The 26,490-nt window shown below is 43.9% G+C and overlaps 1 protein-coding gene across 1 annotated transcript in view; it reads right to left on the reverse strand.

Annotated features, from left to right (window-relative positions):
* col12a1b (collagen, type XII, alpha 1b) overlaps nucleotides 1–26,490 on the reverse strand; it is a gene marked incomplete at its 3' end in the record, with an annotated part of 171,033 nt that overhangs the window by 13,652 nt on the left and 130,891 nt on the right. The window contains exons 56-65 of the mRNA XM_084000189.1: nucleotides 25,107–25,246; nucleotides 23,434–23,557; nucleotides 23,182–23,325; nucleotides 21,923–22,087; nucleotides 21,642–21,819; nucleotides 18,969–19,111; nucleotides 15,743–15,852; nucleotides 7,705–7,863; nucleotides 6,429–6,506; nucleotides 755–841 (exon numbers count right to left, since the gene is read on the reverse strand). Coding sequence (XP_083856315.1) covers nucleotides 755–841; nucleotides 6,429–6,506; nucleotides 7,705–7,863; nucleotides 15,743–15,852; nucleotides 18,969–19,111; nucleotides 21,642–21,819; nucleotides 21,923–22,087; nucleotides 23,182–23,325; nucleotides 23,434–23,557; nucleotides 25,107–25,246 — 1,328 coding nt within the window. The remainder of the gene's footprint in view (nucleotides 1–754; nucleotides 842–6,428; nucleotides 6,507–7,704; nucleotides 7,864–15,742; nucleotides 15,853–18,968; nucleotides 19,112–21,641; nucleotides 21,820–21,922; nucleotides 22,088–23,181; nucleotides 23,326–23,433; nucleotides 23,558–25,106; nucleotides 25,247–26,490) is intronic.

Below are 26,490 nucleotides of genomic sequence, written 5' to 3' on the forward strand. Positions count from 1 at the left end.
AAAGCTCCTCTTCCCGGTTCATCATATTTGGACGAACCAGGGTCTGTCCTCTTCCCAGTTCGTCCAGATATGACGAACCGGGAAGAGGAGCTTTGAGAAGCTTTGAGACGCTACAAAACAAGCTTGAAATATAGACTTATTTAATTTTTTTCGGGACAATTTCGCATTTCGGGGCTTCAATACAAGACGGACATTACATACGAGCAGCATGGAGGTATTTGGATGTTTTTTGGTGTGTCTTTTTGTTACCAAGACAGTTGGTATACATTTGCAACCGTTATAATGGACATGCACTGCTACGCCGAGACCCCCTGTAACTCAGAGAAGCCACGGAGGACTCTGAAACTTCTCACAGCCCTTAGTCCACATGAGGGGGAGTAGATAATGAGTGAAATTTGAATTTTGGGTGAACTATCCCTTTAACAATATACGAAATTTAACAAAAAAAAACAGCGATAAACAACCAAAACAATCAGTTTCTCACTCGAAAACTGGTCTGAGCTACAGCAGAGTGTGTGGGAAACGACCCGTGTGTTGGTTTATACACTAGTTGGACTCAGCGCTGGAAAAACCGATGCCAGCGAGCGAAGGAACGGCGTCCAGGCAGCCGTCATGTTTCCTTCACAAAAAAAAAAAAAAAAAAATGTGTGTGTGTCTGGCACCGTCGGTCGCTAAGAGACGAGAAAACGGCACGACGGGAGGAAAAAAATGAAAAAATGTAAAGAGGAGTAGAGAGAGAGAGAGTTGTTCTTACCACTGGGCCCTGGGGCCCCTGGGGGCCGTTGGCCTCGGAGATGCAGGTACAGGAGTTGGGAAGAGAAGGACACTTGAGCTCGTCTCTCTGTGGGAGGAGGAGACAGAGACAGAGACAGAGACAGGTCAAAGGTCAGGAGGAGGAGGAGAAGAAGAGTCCTAACACATCCCAAAGTGTTTCACAGGAACATTTAAAGGGATAGTTTAACATTTTTGGCAAATTGGCCCATTGCCATAATCCCTATAATAGTTTTAGGAGTAGGTTCATTCTCGGTGCAAGCTATTTTTAGAACGGCGGAGCAGAGCCGTCAGCTGCTCAGAGCTACGCTACGGAGGCTCATTATGGGATTTCTTGGTTTCCCTCATCATCAAACTCATCAAATACACAATCCAACAACTCCACAACGCTCTGGTGGACAAGTTGTGACCTGCACATTCACCACGCTATGAGATAATAACACAACGTTACCAGACAGAGTTGTTTTAGAGGGAAATACAGAGACTGATGATGAAAAATCAATCAGCGTTTTTGCATGAATTTCCCTCTAAAACAACTCTGTGTGGTAACGTTGTGTTATTATCTCATAGCGTGGTGAATGTGCAGGTCACAACTTGTCCACCAGAGCGTTGTGGAGTTGTTGGATTGTGTATTTGATGAGTTTGATGAGGGAAACCAAGAAATTCCTTGAGCCTCCGTAGCGTAGCTCTGAGCAGCTCACGGCTCTGCTCCGCCGTTCTAAAAATAGCTTGCACCGACAATTAAAGGTAACGAACCTACTGCTACTGTAAGACTATATGGCAATGGGCCAATTTGCCAATATGTTGAACTATCCCTTTAAACCAGAACAAATGCTGCTGCTGCTGCTGCTGTGTTGTCCGTGTTGTCCCTGAACGCCCCGCGAGGCCTCGTCTCCCAGCGTCTCATGTCTAACGGAGGTAAACAGTTGAGACAACAAGTTCTGTACGTTGAAGTGTTGCACAAGTTGCAGAGCGAAGCCAGAACTCTGGTCCTGACAGCAGCCTGGGGGAGTTTCCAGCAGGAGGGAGGACGGGGGGGATGATGAGGGGGGTGGGGGGGGGCAGTTTAACATTTTCTGGTTCAGAGATTTCAGCACAATGAGAGAATTAAGTTGGTTTTTTTATTGTTTGTTTTCTCCAAAGTAAAAACCTCAAGAAAACAGTTGAGAGGATGAAACCTTCAGGGATTCTATTGTTTTCTCCTTTGAGGGCATTTTGTTTTTATTCAGTTGTAACTGTGAGAAACGACCTGAGACCTGATGTGAACCCACACTAACGGTGACCAGCACTGATACACACTCTACACCCCCTAATGAATGGTTAATTCATTAGAAACATTATTATTGATTGTTTGAGTGAACAGAAACATCTAAGGTGCGTTCACACCGGACCTTTTATTTTTGTCGCTGTCGCTCATTTGTCGTCGTTCTGTCGCTCAGCTGCCATTGCTCGTCAGTTTGGCACAGACTCGGGATTACGGCAGCCAATCAGCGCTGAGCAACAAGCGACTGACGACCAGAGAAATTATGTTGATTTGAGATTTCCCATCTCAAATGACGGGCGATTTTTTGCTCTGTCGCCTGTTTGCATTGACTTGATATGTAAACTCGTCGCCAGAGACAAAAATACAAGGTCTGGTGTGAAAGCAACTTAACTGTTTCTCGGTAGTTCTGCTTTTCTTTGTTCTACATGATGGCGAGTTGAATTTAAAGGGGACATATTATGGAAATATCCCTTTTTAAAGGCTGTTTAACATATATTTAGGTGTTTTGTTGCCTTCTGGCCTCCAAAATGTGAGAAATTACAAAAATCTGTAATTTTCAGGCTCCTGAGGTTAAAATCCATGTGGTTTTACGAGTTTAGTTTTCAAAATTTGCATAATACCACCCCTACCTGTGAGTAGAGGTACAGGTAAAGGGGGTGGGGCCTTGTGAGCAGTGGTTCATTTGGATTTAAAGGGACAGGCACTGGGCTGAAAAGATTAGGTATTTTGACCAAAGTATGTGACAGACATGTCTTTAAGACATCTGGGAACTATTTTAATGTGTGGTAAAGGGACATAGTATGTCTCCTTTAACATCTTTAACTTTGTTGGACAGAAGCAGAGCTCGGTCGTCGCTGCCTCGGCCTCTGGGAATACGGATTACAACTTTTATTTCACATTAAACTGAAATAAAACTCAACGACTCATTTAACATGAATAAATAAGCTGAGCTCGGCTGACTGCCAGAGACGAAGGAGCCTAATGAAGAGTGTGATGTTTGTTTCCTGCCTGGATCGTCCCTGTTCCAACATATGTATTTTCCCAACAAGTGGAACATGTAGAAACTCTTTAACTCTTCATCGCTGGAGGCCAAAGAATGAAGCGAACGTTGGAAACGTCGTCTCAAATTAAAAACACACTGAGCCGCTGTTGTTGTTGTCGACTTCTCAGCTCATGCGTGTTCCTTTTATTTTTCGTAGAGGTTGTGAGATCTCCCGCCGTCTCGGGGTCCACGCCGATCGCCTCAATTAGAGCGTTTAATGTCAGAGAACGGAGCTGAATCCGGTTCAAACGTTCGAGGGTTTTGGACGAGGCTGCGTTCGCTCAGACAAAGCTCGGTTTGTTCCAGCGTCTCTGGAGATCTGTGCAGCGAGGAGGCTTCACGCTGAGGAAGAAGGCCCGAGTCCAGCCACTAAACAACCAGCTCCAAGTGTAGCTGCTGCTGCTGCTGCTGCTGCAACATGCTGCTGCTGCTGCTGACAGCTCCAAAACAAACCCTCTCTCCTTCTCCTTCTTTTAACTGCACAGCTGAGAAACACCAGAGACGGAGCGACGGTCACGACAGGAAGGAAACTGATTTTTTAGGTTCAGTTGAAAACAGGACGGATCGGAGGACGAAGCTGCTTCTAGTTTCTCCACCGACGTTACAACGTTTTACTTTGGCTCAGTTTGAAACTACGATGAACTCATTCTCTGCTTTTGAATGGAACTGGTTTTAATGGTGTCTGTAGTGTTGTTGTAGTAATGGTCTTTCTTGAAACCACATTTTCTTGGTCTTGTTCGAGCTGGACACAGGATTTGTTTCTCAAGACCACAGCTGAAGTGACATCTTATTCCTTTTCTTTTTTTTTTCAACCACAAATGTCTCTGTGTCACTCTGTCACTGTGGTTTATGTGATGTAATTCAATAACTTTAAAGGGACAATGAGGAGTTTGTATTTGGTTATGAAAAAGTCTCATATTCATGTGGATGAATCTACGTTACCACTTGTTAATGGATCCATGTTCGATAAATATATCGTTTTGTCTTTATCGTTATTTTGATATTATTATTATTTAGTAGTCGACTTGCCCAGCATTTCCTAGTTTCAGTTTCCCGGACGCTGCCCGGCGGGTCATCGTATAACGCGGCCGGATCGCTAGTTGGCATTTATGGTCGGAACTACGACGGTATCTGATCGCCTTCAAACCTCCGACTTTCATTCTTGATCAATAAAAACTTTCTTGGTAAATGTTTTGTGTAACAGAGGGTCTGGGTGCATCACTCACCCATAAAGGACGTGCAAACCCGACTGGAAGTTTTGTCCTCAATTAATCCTCCAAACTTAGATCAAGTTTAAATGGAAAAAAAGAACAGATGTTGACAGAAGTTTCCTCTCCACAGTTTGTTATTGTGATACTCCGGATGCCGTGATAACATCGTATCGTATCGTAGAGTCTGTGTGAGTTCTCTCCTCGACATCTGATCTGGTTTTCCTTCTTTCATTCATGTTTTTACTTTTTGGGGGAAACGTTACAAAGCGAATAATTAATCCAATCATCATGTAAAATAGGAGACAGATTGATCGATAATGAAAGTAATCGATTGCTGGGTTTTATTTATTTATAGAACCAACATGTGAGTTTTCATCCGACTGAGTCCGGTCCAGATGTTTCCACTGGATGAAGGATGATGAAGGTGTGAGGACCTGAGCTGCCTCCTCTCTTCTCCTCTCAGTGTTTGAGTGTTTCATATTGAAGCTGAGCTCAGATCAGCCATCAGCCGCCTCGGGCCTCAGCATCATATAGACTGTGTTTACTTTCCTCCCTGAGCCTCCTCTGACTCTGATTATCCAGCTTTGATCTGCTGCTGCGATCTGAGAGGGAAACGAAGGACACGCTCCGAGTGCTCCGACACGTTTAACTGCAGCTCGACTCAACCTGCTGCCAACAACACACACACACACACACACACACACTTCCTGTCCAGAGACAGGAACCAGGTGGTCCGATGGGTTTCTAGAAGAGCACCACCCAAAGATGCAGCACAGATGTAAAATAACAAAAACAAACAAAAACACAACATGGACGAACACACAAACAGATGTTGAGTGTGTGAACGAGGTCAAACACTGTCGGTGTTTTTCCATCAGACCAGCAGCAGCAGCAGCAGCACCGACTGGACGCTTCACTGTTACCAGAATAAAAATGTGCAGAGACACTACAGACAAAACCATTGTTTTTTCATTCACTGATCAGTTTTGAGATTTGGGGCTATTTTTGCTTCCTGAACATGTCTTCTTTCAGAAAAGTCAAAAGAAATGGTAGAAAATCCACTTTAAGGTTTTTATTTTACTCCATTTTGGCTCCAAAATCCTCCGTATCCGCAACCAATCGTAAAAGTACGATTTACAATAACAATCTATGCAATTTTACACTACAAGTCATTAAAGATGTACAGAAATGGCCGTTTGTCCTGTTTGTCGCGCCGAGTTGTCACGAGCTGCAACACGAGTTTACCCGAGTGAGGAAAATGAATTTGATTGGTCGTTATCCAGCGGGCGGGATATTCAAAGCTTGGGGCGAGACCGAGCTCCGTGTGTGTGTGCGTGTCTCAGACGTTTGAATGACGGATGACGGATCCAATATCAGTGGCTGGTGAATCGTGTACAGGCTGACGTATAATCCGTGCAAAATACACACTTTCATCCCGGATTTACTCAAAAATAGAATTTTGCACAAAGTTTGGCCTACATCGTCTGAAAGATGAGTTATTACATTAATTTTATGATCCAGAGTGGGCTTAAATTCAGTTTTCTTTTCTGTACACCTTTAAAGGCCGTTTTCTCAGAAAGAGTTTTTCAGACTCAGACTCTGAGCTAGAAATTACATTACAGACACCAAACCTTCCACTTTGATCCCTTTCTATATTCTGAAGGTTTTCACAGAGGGGATTGTTGATATATCATTCACAGCCTCATTTATACAACATTTTATTCCTAAAAACAGGGCAAAATTGGGTTTTTTTTTAGGGCTGGTGACAGTATTTTCTCATTTACAGAGTGATAAAAAAAGATATCCAAAATCCTCCTCTGTAAAAACTTCTGACTCTAATATGTCAACAAAATAAAACAAGGATTTTGAAAGTAGCTTTATCCATTGTTCAGATTTCTTTTCTGGAAATATATGCAAATTGGCGCATATTTCATCAGATATCGCCTCATTTACATATTTAAACATAAAATCTGACAAAACTTGTAATACAAAAAATATTTGTCTTAATGTGAGTGATACACTTGGGAAGTTTCATGGTGATATCTGTTATTTAAAATGTTGACCCTATTCACCTGTAGTGTCTCAGCTTAAAAACACGAGTCACAGACGGATTAAGAGTTGTATCAGGAGTTTGTCCTACCATAGACGGGAGGTCACAGCATCTGTCTCTGCTGGTCCAGGCCAAGCTGCACACAATATCGAACATCTGGAGCTGGAACTGTGGAGGAGGAGGAGAGAAAAAACAAAAAAAACATCAACAACATGGAAATGGTGTTGTGGTACATGTGTCTCTGATCCGCCCTTCACAGCTCCCACAAGACAAACAGACAAACAGAACAACAGCTCAAACAGCCACGTCCCATCAGCCACCAGGGCAGAACCGGCCCGGGGTTTAAACTCTGACTCTGAGCTGAGATTTTCAATTAAACTTTATTTCTACTGTATAGCACCTCTCATACAGTTAAAATACAACGCAAAGTGCTTTCCATAATAAAAACACTCTGGAGTATTTATTTAAAAGCAATGAAGAGGAAATGAACCTTGTGCTTTTATACATGAAATTGTAATATTAATATTATTATAAGGTGGAGGCTTCAAATAAGAAGCCTCCACCTGCCCTGTTTCATTGTTACCTAACATGTTTTATGTGTATATCTTTTAAACTGTGCAAAAATAAAGAACTAGAAGAACCTATAAGAAACGCTGTGTATCTAACAATGGAGTCTTCAAGAATGAGGTGTAATAGAGAATCAACAGAGCTGCCTGGGACCAATTAAGATAAATAAAACTAATAAAAGGAATAGGGGAAATAAATACGTACATAACTAAATCAAATAAAAAAACATGCTAAAACATAGTGGAGATAATGATAATGGTAAGATCAGTAAACTAAGTAATAATAAAACATATGTAAAATAGCAAAACAGTAAAACTAAATTAATATTAATAATAACAGGTGTACTTATTATTTTGTCTGTTTTATTTGATGCACTTTTAGAAGGCTTTTAACACCCTGCAGCACCGTAGCACTGTCTTGTGTTTTATGTATTGTTTTATTGCTTTGTTGTGAAAGCACTTTGGGTACTGTCTGGCTAAAGGGCTATACAAATACAATTTGATTGATTGATTGAATAACAATAATTAAAACAATGATAAAAAGAAGAGATATTCATTTAAAAGCAACTAAAAGGTAGTTTTTCAGTTTTATTTTAAAGATAACAACACTCTTCTGGCATTAAGACGCCGAGGTGTGTGTTGTTGTTCTGACTTTTGTTTCAATTAAACGGCCAAAACCAGAGGAGCTGTGGCTCATAGTCTAGAAACATATCAAACAGATAGTTAGGATTTTAAAATAAGTTCTGCACCGACACATCGCTCAATCTCCGCCATGGTAACAGAATAAACCTCTGCCTCACCGTGGCCGACTCTCCCTTGGAGCCCATGGACTTGGACATCTTGCCCAGGACCTGGTAGCCGTCGCTGGACGTGTTCCCGGCCGCCTTGATCTCCTTCTCCGCCACCTCCTGACAGTCCACGTTGAGCTTCACGCTGGTGGACGACACCATGATGTGGAGCTGCAGGGAGGAAAGAAGGAGAAGAGGAGGTTTTATTGGTGCATTCTTTGTTCTCGGACCGAGCGCTGAGTCTGAGTCTGGTTTCTATCCCCGTGGCTGCAGATTATTACTGTAGGTGAGGCTGAGTGTGAGGGTGGACGACGTCGACGAGCTGTAGTTCTGTCTGTTGAGATGCTGCAGGAATGTACGAGGCTCAGAGAGGAACAGCAGCACTTCCTCTCCATTCATTCAGAAAGAAGGAGGAGGAGGAGGAGGAAGGAAGAGGCTTCATCACTCCTAACAGACATAGGAGGAAATGAAAGTTTGGAGCGAGTGACGATCGTATAGAAACTCACACGGTGCTTTGATCTCTCAACCACTTGAAAACGTCACATCTGAATGAAAAACAAAAAAAATCTCTTCTTCATCTTGTCGAGTCACGTTGTTCTTGTTCAAAGACAAAAAAAAACTTCAGCTTTTACTGACACAACTCAGAACGAGTCATTCAGAGTGAAGAACAGTGTGTTACAACAACACACTCGAACTCAAAGAGACTGGAAACAGTAGATATGAACTAAAGCAAAGGTACGAACAAATGTGAAACAAAGATGTATTGACCAATTAAAAGTAGTCAATCAATGGAACAATCTAAGATTAGAAATGCTGTCAAAAATCAAAACTTTGCAGGTTACATCGCCTCTAGAGTCGGGCCGGTCCTCTACAGGTTCTACTGCAGCGGAGACGTGGCTTCTGTCTAAAGGCCTTCGCACAACAAGTCTGTTGTTTTTTGCACATTTAAAGATAAATTTGACCTCATGTTGTGTCGATGATGTTGATGCAGTGACTCTGAACCTTTTGTCCATCATTAAAGTTTTCAGAACAGGTTCGATTTTCTGTAAAAAGACGTTCTGCTTTCTGTTCACCATCATGGAAATGAATCGTCTCCTTTTTTTCAACGCGTGGCTCCAGGAGAGACGATGATCTATCAAACTGGACCAGTGACATCCTGAAATAAACTACAAGCGCTCATTTACAAGCAGCTCCTCTCGCTCTTGATGTTTTCTTTTTCTCTTTTCATATTTCTATAAGTGAGAGGAACACAACGGTTTTAGTCTTCCTTTCTTAAGCTTGGAACAGAAAATAAAAACGCATGGGAATAAAACACAAAGACCTTAACTCCCGTCATGTTTTCTCTTCTTCATCCTCATGCAATGAAACTAAAGGTCCAGTCTGCGCTGAATAAGATGAAAGGAAAGCTTTGTTTGGTGTAACAGAACCTAACGTGGTTTCAGTCCATGTAATTATGCAGAAAATGTACAATTATGAAAAGTGAATTTGATCTTTATGAAGCTGAACTGATGAAGCAGATCGAGTATCGTCGGCCTTGATGCGATCCAGCCTTCGGTGTGTGGGGGGGCTGAGAGCAGCAGCCATCGTCATGGTGACCTCATGTTGCCTTCAGGCTGAAAAACTGATCCCAGGTTTCCACAGAACGAGCTGCTCTGATCTCTACACGCGATAGAGACGACGTTCGCTCTCAGATCGGAACTCGACTGAAGAAGAAGGATCAGGATCAGAGATCGACCTCGATGCGGATCGGCCTCCTGGTCCTGGTCCAGCTGGATCCCTCTCCTCCTCCTCTCTTCATTCCTTCCATCTCCGTGGACAGTGGCAGAGTTTCTCTCTTTCTCTTCTCTTTTATTCTCTACAGAATGATATTTATTAACCCTTTTTTGACTTTATCTTGTGGAGAATGTATCTCTTTTTGTATTAATGTTTTCTTTTATATTGATATCTTGTGGAAGTCACACCTATTTTTCTAAATGGTCACCTTGTATTTAAGAAGCATTTTCCTGTCTGTATCATTTACACAGCAGATTGAAAAAGAGCATTGTGCTATTAAATCCTTGAAAGGGAGCTCCTATGGTGTGCAGATTTTTTTCTGGAGTTTCTAGAGTTTCTCTCTCTCCCTCACTCAGCCACATCTCGTCATGATGTCATCCTGTGGCGAGCCGCGGAGCGCTGACTTTACTACGGCTTCTCCTCCTCCGACGCTCCGTCAGGACCGAGTCCAACTGTACAGAAGAAGCTGCTGCTCTTACAAAACCACCACGCTGGCAGCTCGGAGCTCGGAGCTCGGGCCGCGGTCGCTGCTCGTGGGCCAGTCAGCGTCTGCGGAAATGCTGAGACATGTTGAAGAGACCGCAGAGACACCGAGACGTCCCAGGAGGGAGAGGAGGAGGAGGAGGAGGAGGAGGAGGAGGAGGAGGAGGAGGAGGAAGCTTCTACAGAGGAACCAGGTTCTGTGTCGCTCTAAAACAACAGCAGCACACGCTCTGGTGGTTCACAGTTAGTGGATTATCTTTTAAGGGATAGTTGAACATTTTGGCAAATTGGCCCATTGCCATAATCCCTATAGTCATAGCAGTAGGTTCGTTACCTTTAATTGTCGGTGCAAGCTATTTTTAGAACGGCGGAGCAGAGCCGTGAGCTGCTCAGAGCTACGCTACGGAGGCTCATGGGATTTCTTGGTTTCCCTCATCAAACTCATCAAATACACAATCCAACAACTCCACAACGCTCTGGTGGACAAGTTGTGACCTGCACATTCACCACGCTATGAGATAATAACACAACGTTACCACACAGAGTTGTTTTAGAGGGAAATTCATGCAGTACTGCTGATGCACGTTGCCTTCAGGGACAGTTTTTCAGCAAGCAGTCTCTGTATTTCCCTCTACAACAACTCTGTGTGGTAACGTTGTGTTATTATCTCATAGTGTGGTGAATGTGCAGCTCACAACTTGTCCACCAGAGCGTTGTGGAGTTGTTGGATTGTGAATTTGATGAGTTTGATGAGGGAAAAGTGAAAGTACCACACGGTGCAGAGCTCACGTCTCTGCCCCGCCAATCTCAAAACAACATGCACCGACAATTAAAGGTAACAAACCTACTGCTATGACTATAGGGATTATGTTAAAACATCCCTTTAAAGCCAGAAACAACCCTGATTGGTTCAGACTTGAAGCTGCCAGTGTTTAAAATGTGATCGGGTTCAAGCCAGAAGAGTCTGAATCCGACCTCAGACTGGAAAACCCTCAGAGAGCCGGAGGAAACTCTGATCCACTGTTCCTGTAAAACACACTCTCTCAAACTAAAAGCATGACTCAGCTCATTTCTCACGCCACTCGTCCAGCGTTTGGAGTTTTGTTTTGATCAATCACGACTGATCAATTTGTCTGAGATTTCGCATCCTTTTTTTACGAGAGGAATCTGTTTTTTTAGTGGATCGGCTGTTTGACAGGAGGTGAACACAAACACAGGAGAGAAAACGTCTGGTTTGTGTTCAACATGTTTTATCTTTTTTATTATGATCCAATAATCCTGTGAAAACCAACGCTGATCTGATGTATCTGAGTCACCGCGCCGCTCCGTCCGTTTCCAAGCTCCATTAAAAACACATCGAGGAGCCGGGAGGAGCCAGCAGCCGCCGCTGCGTGATGGATCTGTTTCCTACCGGACCGGAGGGAGTTCACACATTAAAGGGATAGTTCACCCAAAATTCAAATTTCACTCATTATCTACTCACCCTCATGTGGACTAAGGGCTGGGAGAAGTTTCAGAGTCCTCCGTGGCTTCTCTGAGTTACGGGGGGGTCCGTGCAGCAGTATTTGTCCATATAATGGTTGTCAATGGATACCAACTTTCTTCGTCCAAAAAGACACACCAAAAAACATCCAAATACCTCCATGCTGCTCGTATGTAATGTCCCTCTTGTATTGAAGCCCCGACATGAGAAAAAGTCTATATTTTAAGCTTGTTTGTAGCGGAAGCTCCCAGTGTCTCAGTTCACTGCTCTTCCTGTGTCGGCGGAACAATTTCTCATGTCGGGGCTTCAATACAAGAGGGACATTACATACGAGCAGCATGGAGGTATTTGGATGTTTTTTGGTGTGTCTTTTTGGACGAAGAAAGTTGGTATCCATTGACAACCATTATATGGACAAATACTGCTGCGCGGACCCCCCCGTAACTCAGAGAAGGAACGGAGGACTCTGAAACTTCTCCCAGCCCTTAGTCCACATGAGGGGGAGGAGAAAATGAGTTTGAATTTTGGGTGAACTATCCCTTTAAAGAAGCTGTGGTCGGACAGAGAGGTTTGATTTATGCTCCTGAGGCTGAAGACTGAAGAAGACACCACAGACTCCTCAGGGCGGCGCGCGGCCAGAGGGCTGATGGGTAACGACGTGTCCAGGTATCAGCAGCAGCAGCAGCAGCAGCAGCAGCAGCTCTGACTCTCTGGCTGCTGCTGCTGCTGCTGCTGCTGCTGCTGCTGCTGCTGCTGCTGCTGCTGCTGCTGCTGCTGCTGCTGCTGCTGCTGCTGTGAAACATCTGGAGGAGGACGAGAGGAGCTGGTTGGTGAAGAGCCGACGGAGGAGGAGATTAGAGGAGGATTAGAGCAGTCAGACCTGGCGGTGACTGCAGCTGTGTTTCCATCACAAGGTTTTCGCAAAATAAAAGCGATATTTCTGAAAAAGTTGTTATTTGCAGATGTTTCCATTGAAAGGTGTTTTTGCGAATGAGCTGTAACTCTCGTAAAGTCTAGTCTTAAATTCTCGTCCTGTGAGACTTCACTTTGAGGAAGATGGACGTAAGCGTCTTGCGTTTGGACAGTGATCTATGGATTAGGGGTGTTTGTACAGCCAGTGCACTATTTATATTTGGGTTCTGATTCTGGCTTTTAAAAAAAACTTGGGCTTCGTTATTCGTATTCGGGAAGAAACAGGAAGTGAACATGTGATTGGCTCAAAACAGGCACCAACATGTTTTTTTGTTAAGATTTGTTTTAATCTCTTGTAGTTGGCTCAACATTCATCCAAACATTTCTTTTTCTTTAGAAACTCTGGACAGACAAACTTTTCTGGATCAAAGCGTTATTTGTGTACTTCCAAATAACGTATTAGGTTTTCGGGTACATCCCAACTATGGATACAAACCGGGATACGTTCACTGAGCTGTGAGATGTTCTGGAACAGAAATAAGTGTTTCTATATCACTTCTGCTGAAGACTTTTACATCGATACGTCTAAAAAAGCGATATTTGAGAGGTTTTTGTGAAATGTGAAATGTTGTGAAACGTTTCCATGACCAGTTTGTTATTTCTAGGTGAAACAGAAACGCAGCTCCTCAGCTCCTCAGCTCCTCCAGCTCCTCCAGCTCTTTGTCACCTGTCCAGCAGGTAGAGACCGGAGACCGGAGGGAAGGTGTTAAAGCTTTTTAACCTCAGTGTCCAACCTGTGTCCTCGGGCAAGAACCTGAGACCCGGGGTTAACGGGGTTAACGGCCCTGTGTGACCTCTGACCTCTGACCTCTGACCTGTGACCTCGGCTGTGGGAGGAATTTCACCGTCAGGCAACAAGTCTGCTTCACTTTCTCTTTCTCCTCCACGTCGTCTCATCACATCTGAAACAAACACGTGGGACTCGATCCAGAAACATTCCCTCTGAAGAAACTTTGTTAACCCCATTTGGATTTTTACACAGAGTCGTTTCTGTGTCTTTTTTTTTTGTTTGTTTAAAGCGATTCTCAAGATTCACTGAAAACTAAATTCCTCCAGTGTCTCCGTTTTCCTGCCAGAGGGAAAGAGACAGAGAGAGACAGAGCAGAGCAAAGAGACAAGAGGGGAAAGAAGAAGACGTCAGGAATAACTGATGTCTGGAGGAGGAGGAGGAGGAGGAGGAGGAGGAGGAGGAGGAGGAGGAGGAGGAGGAGGAGGAGGAGGAGGAGGAGGAAGAGGAGGAAGAGCAGCTTCTTAAATCTTCCTCTCTGCTGACACTCATCACATCTCGCCCTGCAGCCAACACTGAGGCATGCTGGGAGGTACGACCACAGGAATCCCCCCAGAGGCCGGTGTTTTCCAGCCCCCCCCCCCCCAGTCTAAGAGCAGCTTCTGGCTCGTTGTCATGACAGGTTGTGATATCGCTGCTGCTGCGTGTTGACACTGTTTCTCCTCAGCAGGACGTCCTGTCCTGTAGAGACGAGCTGGAGCTGGACTCAGTTTGTAACACGGAGCGTCCAGCGTCCACATCAGGACGAATCAAGACGGAGAGAGAAGACAAGAAGCCAGTTTGTGTCTCCAGTGTTGAAGACAGTTCAGTCTCAGCTCAATGGTAAATGGTCTGTATTTATATAGCGCTTTTCTACCTGCAACGATACCCAAAGCGCTTTTACATCATCATACATCGCATTCACCCAGTCACACATACATTCACACACTGATGGCGGAAGCTGCCATGCAAGGCGCTGACCACGACCCATCAGGAGCAAGGTGGGTAAGGTGTCTTGCCCAAGGACACTACGGCAGCAACCGGGACAGAGCGGGAATCGAACCGCCAACCCTCTGATCATTGGACGACCTATTGGACCCATTCGATAGATTAGCTAATTAAAGATAAAAATCTAACGTAACTTTACCTTTAAACTTGGCAGTGAAGATTAATTCTAGGGCTGCAACTAACAATTATTTCCAATATCAATGAATCTGTCCATTATTGAAACAATTAATCGATTAGTTGTTTGGTCGATAAAATGTTGAAAAATGTCAATCAGTGTTTCTCAAACCACCAGACAACATCGTCCTCAAACGTCTTGTTTTGTCCACAAACCAAAGAGAGACTCAGTTTATCGTCATAAAGGAACAAAGAAACCAGAAATATTCACACTGAAGAAGCTGGAATCAGAGAATTTGGACTTTTTTTTCTTAAAAAAAACGACTCAAACTGATTATTAGATTATCAGAATAGTTGACGATTCATTTAATAATCGATTTTTGTTCGATTAATTGTTGCAGCTCTAATTAATTCAAGTCACAGTTTGAGTTTGTGATCCACGTCTTCAGTTTGAGATAAATAAAAAAGTTGGTTCTTTTACATCATGTTAGATACGTCAAAAACCTGATTCATTGATATAAATGACTTCACACTACATCCTAAAAGTCTCATTCAGCTGAGTCAGCAGCGTTCAGCAGAAACTGTGAAGCTGTTGGATCAAGACGCTCAGTAAAGAGTTCAACGTCGCCTGGTGAAATGGACTTCAGTCTGTTTTATAGGAGCCACCGGCTTCAAACAGGATTAGTGTTAAAACCCCAGAGGACTGAGAACTAAACTAAACTAAAATAAACTAAACTCCCCCGAGTCGAGTGCTTCAGTTTGATCATGTTTGACTTTCAGAGGGATTTAGAGGAAACGTTTAAAACATCGTTCACTTCATAAAACGCTCCGGGTCAAGAAGAAAAACACAGGAAAACATCCACAGGTTCACAGCAGCTCCGTCACCACGGTTACCCACCAGCTCTGAGTGGTTGTTATTACACCACACACACACACACACACACACACACACACACACACACACACACACACACACACACACACACACACACACACACACACACACACACACACACACACACACACTCTCACTAGGTGAAAACAGGGCAGCCTCTGTAGTGATGGTAATAAACTCCGCTCCTCTGCAGCAGCATCACACGCTCTGAGTTTTACAGCTGCAGCCTGCAGACCAGACCAGACCAGACCACCGACCAGCTGCTGCTCCGAGCCGCACCGCTCTGTAATGCTCAACATATTAGGAATCTCAGGTATCCACGGTAACTGTACGATGTCGGCACGACGACGGGGAGAACAAAGCAGAGCGAGTCCAAGTCCATCCACGTGTCACGACTCAGTCAGTCACACTTACAGCTCTAAGACCTCTACCCAGACCCAGACCCAGACTGAGCTGTGTGTGTGTGTGTGTGTGTGTGTGTGTGTGTGTGTGTGTGTGTGTGTGTGTGTGTGTGTGTGTGTGTGTGTGTGTGTGTGTGTGTGTAGTGTGTGTGTACCTTGTGGAAGCTGCCGTGGAACATCCTCTTGACCTGCTCGGTGTCGAACGTCACCCTCTGGATGTCTCCACGCTCGTCTTTGTTGTAGAAGGACACCGACTGACTGGAGGCTGAGCACACACACACACACACACACACAGACACACACACACACACACACACACACACACACACACACACACACACACACACGTTATTATTATTATATTATGTGATTCATATGAAAATCAAGCTGAAGTTGAAAACACTGTTACATGAGATCTCACACATACATACACACCGAAGCTGGAGAACATTGATTTGGTGATTTTAATGGACTTCATCTGACTGTGACAGTCTGATCGTAACTGTGCGTTCACACCAAAAGCTTCCAAAGCGTCAAAAACGCTCGAGGGTGGACTTCAGACAAGACAGCTCCCAAAACGGCAAATATTTTCAGCCGCGTTGGCCGCTTGTCACGTGACTGACGTCAAAGTTCGATCGCGTTGGTCATTGGGGAGCCGAAATACAAAAAAAAGGGAAAAAAAGGGAGCCAACGGACATCTGTATTCTGACAGATTGCCGCCGAACCTCGTCATAGCTAATTACCCTAAAGTTAACCAAGGCTCAACTTCTCGTCTGGTGACGCTTTGGATGCTTTGGAACCGGCGAAAGACAGACGAAAGCAAAAACATTTGCCAAGAATGTTTTCCTTCATCAAGATTGAAAGTCGGAAGTTGGAAGACGATCAGATACCATCGTAGTTCCGACCATAAACGGCGTTTCGGTGGCGTTATTCCCATGACCCGCCGGGCAGCGTCCGGGAAACAGAAAGTAGGAAATGCTGGGCGAGTCGACCACTAAATAATAATAACAAAATAACGATAAAGACAAAACGATATATTTATCGAAAATGGATCCAATAACAAGTGGTAACGTAGATTCATCCACATTAATATGAGACTCTTTTATCACAAAAAGCAAACTCTTCGGTGTCTCTTTAAATATTTTGTTGATATAATTAGTAATGCATTATAGTTTGACTATATTTGATCCTTCACATTCATAGTGTTGTAAAATTATTTAATATAATAATCGTGATAATTTCTCTGATAATAATGGCACCAATAAAAATCTATAATGGTGACATCACTAATACGATGCCATCATCATGTTGCCTTGGAGACCTGATGGAGACAGATTCAGGAAGTCGTGGTTAAAAGTCTCGATCTCCTGACTTTTATTCTCAAACTGTTCCAACATGCGACCCATTCGACAGTTCCCACAATGCAACGCTGCGGTCCCAGACCAGAGCAGTCGCTGGGCTGCAGCAGACGTGATGCAACAGTTTCCACGGCGACCAGCAGCTCTCCTCTCTGTATGATCAGTAAACCGATCCGCTGCCGGCTGCCCTAAACCAACACAATGTGTTTTAGTTTTAACGCGTGTGAAGAGTTACGTAGCAGTTTGGATTCACTTCAACGCTGCTGCTCCGTGTCGTCCAGACGACCAGGTCACATGTGACTCTGAGCAAACGTTGGTTCTGATCTGATATTTATTTATGGACGTCAGATAATCAGCTGATCTGAGACGGTTCTGAGGCTCCAGTTCTTCCCGGTTTCTCCCGGTTCTTCGCCGCTGCAGGTTTCCATTCCCACACTGAACAACTTTTATTTCATCATCATCATGTGCTGCTTCTTCTTCTGCTTCTTCTTTTCTTTTTCTTCTCTCCAGACAAAACGTTGCTGCTGCAGAACAAAGATCTGTGTTGTAGCTGCGTGTGTCTGCAGCAGCGCGTTGTTTCCAAAACAACTGCAGCCTGATCCAGATGTTGCTCTGACGCCGGCGCTTTGTGATGAGGTCACAGGTGGAGGTTTTCTCCTTGTAGACGCTGTTGGAGCGTCGACGCTGCCTCGTCCTCGTCCTCGTCGCTCCTCCACCGTCGACTCGACCTTCACCAGCGGTCGGACCGAGGTCGACTGGATCCTCCTGTCCAGTCTCATCTCCTTTGACCCGGAAGTTTTCTCCGTCTTCTAGATCTCGTCTCCACCAGTGGCGGGAATACCGGCGTTATCATCTTTTCACCTGTAAAGCACTTTGTGTTTTGAAAGACCTCCAGGGGTCCTTGAGAGGTCAAGGGGGTCCCCAATGTTTTCTTGAAATCTTACGACTCTTTTTTATTTTTATTTTTTATTTTTTTTTAGAAATGTACCGACTATTTCGAGATTTTTCTTTAAAAAATTTTGAGAAATTTTACCACTTTCTTTAGAATTGTTGTTGAGAAATTTTACCACTTTTTCTAGATTTTTCTTTAAACTTTTTTTTAAAGAAATTGTACTAGTTTCTTCTAGAATTTTTTTTAAAACTTTTTGAAAATTTGTATCACTTTTTTCTAATCTTGTGATGAGGTCACAGGTGAAGGTTATTTCTAGAAAATATTTTACTTTTTTTTTAGATAGAGAAATTTAACCACTTTTTCTAGATTTTTCTTTAAACTTTTTTAGAGAAACTTTACTAGTTTACTAGTCTAAAACTTTTTGAAAAATAAGAAATTTTTGAGAAAATATATTACTTTTTTTTTTTTTTTTTAGAATTCTTACCACTTTTTTTCTAGAATTTCTTTTTTCCAGAATTTTCTCAACAATATTTCCACAAATTCATGCTGGCATTGGCTCTAATTTGAACATATACATTGACTAGGAAGTCATTTTCTTCAGTCTCAGAACAAATACTTGTGTGGCGGTGCCGCAGAGAAGATACTGGGACACCGGGTCGGAGGCTCTGATCTTACCAGGTTGGTTTTCAGCCAAGAGAAGAGACGCTCCATTCTCCCTGGAACTAGTTACTAGTCATTGGTTTAACCAGAACTAGGACTCTGGAGCTGGAGCTAAAGAGTTCCTAGTTCCTTCTCCTCATGTGGAGTTTCTCTCTGTGGAGAATCTGAACCTTGGCGTTGTTTGTGGAGCAGCAGAGCGCCGGCCGGTCGGTGCTGACAGGCTGAAAGCGCGGCCTGACCGGAGCCAGCTGAGTCGATGACATAAGCTTCTTGGGGGGAAAGCCGAGTCGTCTCGCTTATCAAGTGAGACCGAAGCAGCTGGAGGGCACGGCCGGCTCATTACACCCCTCTCAGCTCGCTTCAACATCAGATACCACGCAACAACCAGACACAGCTGCTCCGCACATTTCTCACTTCACACACACACACACACACACCAGAGAGGAAAGAAAGAGAGAGGAGGATATTTACGGTCAATGGTGACGCCGGTCTCGGGCTTGTGGTCCTTGGTGGACACCTGCCAGATGTCGAAGGCCTCGGACGGCGAGTCGGGGAGGAGGCGGAACATGAGGATGATGGTGAAGGCGTGGGGAAGTCCGTCAGGGTGGATCTCTCTGTTCATCACACAGGAAGAGAGAGAAACATGTGATGAACTGTTAAAAGTATCCACCATTTACAGTATAAAGTTAGCTGCACAATATGTAACTAACACTCTGTATTATTATTATCCTTGTTGATTCGGGAGCAACAAACTCTGTATGTCTGCCTAGTTTATCATAAATGATAAAAAGGGGGGAGTTGTGGTGGTAATCTTCTTGTAATAAGTGGTAACATGGTCTTTGAAATGTTGTAGTAAGACCATGTAGCAATCCTGTTAACTCCATTAGTGGAGACATTTGTGTGTTGACTTGCCACCGGCAGAACCAGAATTTCCACGACATCATCATCAGTCATTGTCAATACAGCACTTTATTACTGTTTACTGTTAAATTTAACTTGTGTAATTGTTTAATCTGAATTTTGCAGCTGTGTTTATCTATTCATGGTACCTATTCACTGTATTTGTATCATTGCATTTATTGTATTCAGTATATTTGATCCTATTCTAAAGCCTGACCAGGGACAAAGACTGCAAATTAGCTGAAGCTAAACGTCTTCTTATATGCATCGGATTTTCCAATGTTGTACTGTATGTATTGTCCCTGTTAAATAAACATTAAAATAAATACATTAAATAACTACTATGTGTATAACTTGCAACTGCCTAATGACCACCAATCTGTGTATAAGAGAAAGAGAGACAGCACTTTATCAGCACACACACACACACAGTATACAGTATAAATGTATACGTATATACTTTTAAATTTTTTAATTTTATTTGTATATATTTGATTCTGTGAGTTGTATTTGTTTTGTTTCATTGATTCTTGATGCTTTGGCAACATAGTTCTCCTAACATTGGTGCCAATAAAGCAAATATGAATTGAATTGAATTGAGAGAAACACTGAGAAAACGAAGAACGTAGAGATAAAGGATAAAGAGCCGGTGTTGCAGCGGCAGCAGCTGTGTCACCTCCTGCTCTATCTCCACTCTGTGATGAAGTGTTTCTACTCTGCTACTTGTTCTTGGGAGAAGGAGGACTTGAGGAAACCCTGTGTGTCCCGCCCCGGCCCGGCCCGGCACCGGCCTCGGTTATTGTATCAGAGCAGGATGTTTCCTATTTGTCGCTCTGATGTCACTACACATTTTGGAAAAAGTCAAAACTTGGTAAACAGTCAGAACTCAAGCTGTTTTTTTTCCTCCACTTTGCTGCTGTAGCGTGTGGTGTTCTGGACGCTGCGTCCTGCCAGACTTCACAGTCTAGTTTCTTGGTCGGTCGGTGGTTTTGCAGCCTCAGCTCTCGCGGTCTGACAGGCTGATCCCCGCGGCGACCGGCCCGCAGCTCAGCGTGACCTCATATCACACTCCGTCGTAAATCCACTGACCCAGTTTGTGCAGAGAATGAGCTCAGACAGTGTGAACACGGCTGCACGCCACCGACTGAAACACATCGGCCAACGATACTGGACTGGACGTGTCCTGCTCAATATCATCTAAATGTATTGAGATTTAAATACAGCAAAATCTATTTCAATTTAATGTTTTTAGAAGAAACAATACTTTTTATAAGTAATATTTAATATTTATCATTCTTTTGTGGTGACGCAATTTGACATTTTCAGATACAAAACATTTTTTTAAAGATATTTCTGAATCTCATCTTGCCAACTGTTATTTGTCTAACTATTGACCCAGTTATATGCAAACAAAATATTGGTTTTAGTCATTAATTACAGATATGATGGAGCAGGACTGAGCTAAAGAACAGAAGATTCATGGTGAAGTTAAAGGGATAGTTCAACATTTTGGCAAATTGGCCCATTGCCATAATCGCAGTAGGTTTGTTACCTTTAATTGTCGGTGCAAGCTATTTTTAGAACGTCAGAGCAGAGCCGTGAGCTGCTCAGAGCTACGCTACGGAGGCTCATTATGGGATTTCTTGGTTTCCCTCATCAAACTCATCAAATACACAATCCAACAACTCCACAACGCTCTGGTGGACAAGTTGTGACCTGCACAATCACCACGCTATGAGATAATAACACAACGTTACCACACAGAGTTGTTTTAGAGGTAAATTCATGCAAAACCGCTGATGCACGTTGTCTTCAGGGACAGTTTTTCATCAACAGTCTCTGTATTTACCTCTAAAACAACTCTGTCTGGTAACGTTGTGTTATTATCTCATAGCGTGGTGAATGTGCAGGTCACAACTTGTCCACCAGAGCGTTGTGGAGTTGTTGGATTGTGTATTTGATGAGTTTGATGAGGGAAACCAAGAAATCCCATAATGAGCCTCCGTAGCGTAGCTCTGAGCAGCTCACGGCTCTGCTCCGCCGTTCTAAAAATATCTTGCACCGACAATTAAAGGGAACGAACCTACTGCTATGACTATAGGGATTATGGCAATGGGCCAATTTGCCAAAATGTTGAACTATCCCTTTAAGGCTGGACCTACAGCTCCTCTGATGTGACGCAGCTTTTGCAACACTGATCAAATAGACGTCAATAAAAACCAAATGTTTGTGACGTGGACTCACGTTGTGGGCTGAGAGAGGAAGGCGTTCTTGTGGAGTCTGTAGGCGGTGAAGCTGTTGAAGGAGCCGGGCTCCATGGAAACGCCTTTAGTGTAACTGTAGGTCTTCTCCGTCAGGTTGAAGGCCTCCAGCATCCTGAAGCCGGGTGAAGTGAATCCGTTGAGGAAGATGAGTGGACAGGCTGCAGCAGGACGACAGAGGAGGAGAGGAACGTTTCACACAACCGATTCATAAACTAAAGCTGAAAGTTAGTTTCAGTTCAGTTGAGTCGTAGTTGAACTCACATGACGTGGCCGTTTCACAGATGAAGGTGATGAGGTTTTCTTTGATGGTGTCGAAGGCGTCGAAGTCGTCGACCACGAAGACGTGTCTCTCGCTGGGTTTGCTGCCGATCGCCTGCAGCTCCACGAAGTCCACGTCAGCAACGCCGATGGCGAAGACGCTGTAGCCTGAGGACGGAGCACAGAGTCAGAGTCAGGATTAGGGTCAGGATTAGAGTCAGGATCAGGATCGGCTGTTTGAGGTTCCTCCAAATCAATACAGTGAAGTGAACCAGCTACAACATTAAAGGTAGGGTCTGGAGTTTTGTTCGTTGCAGTTTGCTTCTTTGTTTAATGTTTTGTCTTTATGTAAAGCACATTGAGTTGCCTTGGTATGAAATGCGCTCGGCTATATAAATAAAGATGCCTTGCCTTGCCTTGCCTTTGTAAACAAAACATTGAAACTCGGCCCCTCCTCCTCTCGGGCTAAGCTGTGTAGCCTCCTGCTCCTGACAGCAGCCGTTGTCATGACAACAAAGGAAAGGAAATACACGTCCGAAAGAAGCGCTGGAGCCGTGGGCCGATAGCCGACCGTCACCAACACCGGGAGCCTCCGTGTTATGTTGAATATGCCGTTGTGTTGAGCTAAGAAGCGGGTGTTAGCGGCAGATGCTAACCGCTACCGCTACCGCTAGCCGAAGTTAGCATCGAGCTAGCTCACTACAACGGCCCTCATACTTGTTACCAGTGTCGGTGACGGTCGGGAATCGGTCCGCGGCTCCAGCGCTTCATTCAGACTGTTTTTATTTTACTTTGTTGTCCTGACTGCTGCTGCTGAGAGAGAGAGACGTGCTAGCACTCGTTAGCATCACAGCTAGTGCGGCTAGCAGCCCTGAGCTACTACTCTGCTGCACGTAGCTTCACCTGAGCTCCGTCATTGGCTGGAGAGAAAACACTGACTCTCTCGCCATAGATATCTATGCTCTCTCGCGACTCGTGCATAACAAAACCTGAACAAAACAGAGCAAAAGACCAAATACAGGCAGGGGGAGGGGGCGCTGCAGACACAGACTGAGCCCCCACCACACAGGACACAAAGCCCATAGGTGACGATTAAGACGGATTTCATTTGTACAAGTCTAATGTTTATTTTTGGACACAAAACTCCAGACCCAACCTTTAAACATTACTGTAGAACATTTCAAACTCAAATCAGTTTTAAATTAATTCGCTGCTGAATCCAGATAAACAAAACACAGATGAAGCATCATCGTCGCCGTTACCTGCGTGCTGAAGCTTGGCGGCGTTCTTCTTCACCTCGTCCTGGGACCGTCCGTCCGTGATCGCCACGACGACCTTGGGGACGTTCCTCCTCATCCCGTTCTCCACGGAGAAGGCCTTGTCGTAGGTGTGTTTGAGGGCCACGCCTGCTCAGCGGAGGAGAAGCAGAGGAGAGACGTTCAACACCACAGAACAGAGACAAGACAAGAGACACCGGAGCGACAACAACCAACGGTGTCCCCGTGGAATCGAACCTGTCTTGGTGTTTCCTCCTCTGTAGCGGATCATATTAGTAGCAGACATGGTGATTCCTTTGTCCTGGTAGGCGTTCAGCCGGTACTCCGTCTTTGCGTCGTCGCTGTACTGCACGAACGACACCTGTTTGGAAACACAACACACCATTAAAGTTTTCCCCAACAACACAACTTCTACAACCCTTGATTTAAAAGACAAAAGACATTAATGTAGATAAATATAGCTGATGATAAAATCTGCTTCACTGCGCCATATTTGGTTTTTTGGTTTCGATATAAAGCTGCATATAAAGTCTTTTTATATTCTGCTGTGGACGGAGCGTTTTTTCTTTTTTCTTTTCTTTTTTTTTTATATATTCAGATGAAAAGTCCCTGGAGATTCTGGAAAAACTGCTCCGAAACTTCTGGAAGTGATGTGAAACAACCTTCAGGCTCCTTTCCTTCAAAGATCCTCATCAGGGAGGGAAACAGATGCTTCACTCCGCCACTTGGATCATTACAAGATGTGACTAAGTTACAATACACTTCTAAAGATTTTAATACATGCGTAAAGATACAGCATGTGTGCGCGTGTAGAGAGTGTAGAAGACTGTTAAAGGGATAGTTCAACATTTTGGCAAATTGGCCCATTGCCATAACCCCTATAGTCATAGCAGGTTTGTTACCTTTAATTGTCGGTGCAAGTTGTTTTTATAACGGCGGAGCAGAGCCGTGAGCTGCTCAGAGCTACGCTACGGAGGCTCATGGGATTTCTTGGTTTCCCTCATCAAACTCATCAAATACACAATCCAACAACTCCACAACGCTCTGGTGGACAAGTTGTGACCTGCACATTCACCACGCTATGAGATAATAACACAACGTTACCAGACAGAGTTGTTTTAGAGGGAAATTCATGCAAAACCGCTCATGCACGTTCCCGTTGGGGACAGTTTTTCATCAAACAGTCTCTGTATTTCCCTCTAAAACAACTCTGTCTGGTAACGTTCTGTTATTATTATGTTATTATGTTATTTTATGCCACTTTTTGTTGTAAACGTTGTTTGTTGATGTTTTTCTTCTTCTACTTCCATTTCTTCTTTGCTTGGATGGGTATTATCTAATTTGTGAATTAATTATTTGTAACAAGGGGTAGACAATATAAGTTTGCTTCGTTCTGCCCCCTTTCATTCAAGAGTTACAGTATTGTCATTATTTTTTATGAGTTTTATTTTATTTTTTGTTTTTATGCTCGATAAATGAATGAAATAAATAAATAAACTAAACAAAAATCTAAAAAACTAAATTATCTCATAGCGTGGTGAATGTGCAGGTCACAACTTGTCCACCAGAGCGTTGTGGAGTTGTTGGATTGTGTATTTGATGAGTTTGATGAGGGAAACCAAGAAATCCCATTAGCCTCCGTAGCGTAGCTCTGAACAGCTCACGGCTCTGCTCCGCCGTTCTAAAAATAGCTTGCACCGACAATTAAAGGTAACGAACCTACTGCTATGACTATAGGGATTATGGCAATTGGACAATTTGCCAATAAGTTGAACTAACCCTTAAATGTACCTCTATTTGAAATATTGGCTGCTTCTAGACTTTCTTCTGTTTGTTTTTTGATCTTATTGATCACATCTGAATGAATCTTAGAGTCTCTATCCATCAGAAAAGTCTCCAACAACACCAACCTGCATCCCTGAGGGTCCGATGACGTCGAAGGCTCCGATCATCCCGGCGACGAAGTGAACGACCTTGGTGAAGCTCTCCTCCCCGATGCTCCAGGAGCCGTCGATGAGGAACACCACATCTGCTTTGGCACCTTTGCAAACTGCAAAAAAAAAAACACAAAACAACAACAACACTTCAATAAAGTATCTGAGGGCCAGACCTCAGGAGAGCATCGCACAAACACCAGCAGAGAGAATAACAGCAGCATCACACGGCAGTAGTGATTGTGTGCGAGCCGCGGCGCATTAAAGAGGAGTCGGCCGAACGCAGCAACAAAACAAAACACAACGATTGAGAGAGAGAAGAGAAGAGAAGTGATGTGATGGGATGGGATGGGATGGGGCCGTGTACTGTAGCTATAGTAATTATGGCTTCCACCGATAAAAAAAAAGAAAAAGAAAGAAAGAAAACTGGCAAAACAAAAGCAGAACATTTGGTGAGCAGAAGGTTGAGAGTCAGATCTAGTTAACGAGCTCCTCTCAGACGATGAAGACGACCAACTGGGTAAAAAAGCTTCAGATAATCTTTGCCGTATGCGACGCGGCGGCGGCGGCGGCTTTGTAATCTTCTTCATCCTCTCCTCCTCTTTTTTTTACAAACAGCTTTTTTATGAACAGATTCTTTTCGGGGAACTGGTCTGTCTTTATGTTTCAACACCTAAAGCTGTCAGTCGGTCGGTCTGTCGGCTGGTCGGTTGGTGACGGGAAACCACTTCCCTGTCATGTCACACAACACAACACAACATGTGGTGGCTATTAAAGGGATAGTTCACCCAAAATTCAAATTTCAGTGTCTCAGTTCACTGCTTTGCCTGTGTCTGTCAATGCAACACCCAGTTAACAAGTTTAGTAGATAGACTTATTTAATTTTTTTCGGAACAATTTCTCATGTTGGGGCTTCAATACAAGAGGGACATTACAGACAAGCAGCATGGAGGTATTTGGATGTTTTCTGGATGTGGTTTGGTCTTTTTGGTGTGAGCTCTGTTCGTCAAATTTGGACGAACTGGGAAGAGGAGCTTCCGCTACAACCAAGCTTGAAATTTCGCATTTCTGGGCTTCAATACAAGACGGACATTACATACGAGCAGCATGGAGGTATTTGGATGTTTTTTGGTGTGTCTTTTTGTTACGAAGACAGTTGGTATCCATTTGCAACCGTCATATGGACATGCACTGCTACGCCGAGACCCCCTGTAACTCAGAGAAGCCACGGAGGACTCTGAAACTTCTCCCAGCCCTTAGTCCACATGAGGGTGAGTAGATAATGAGTGAAATTTGAATTTTGGGTGAACTATCCCTTTAATCCACCGCTGGAACCAGTCGGATCCAGAATATTCAGAGT

This window comes from Trachurus trachurus, assembly GCF_905171665.1.
Source record: "Trachurus trachurus genome assembly, chromosome: 24".
Classification (NCBI taxonomy): domain Eukaryota; kingdom Metazoa; phylum Chordata; class Actinopteri; order Carangiformes; family Carangidae; genus Trachurus; species Trachurus trachurus.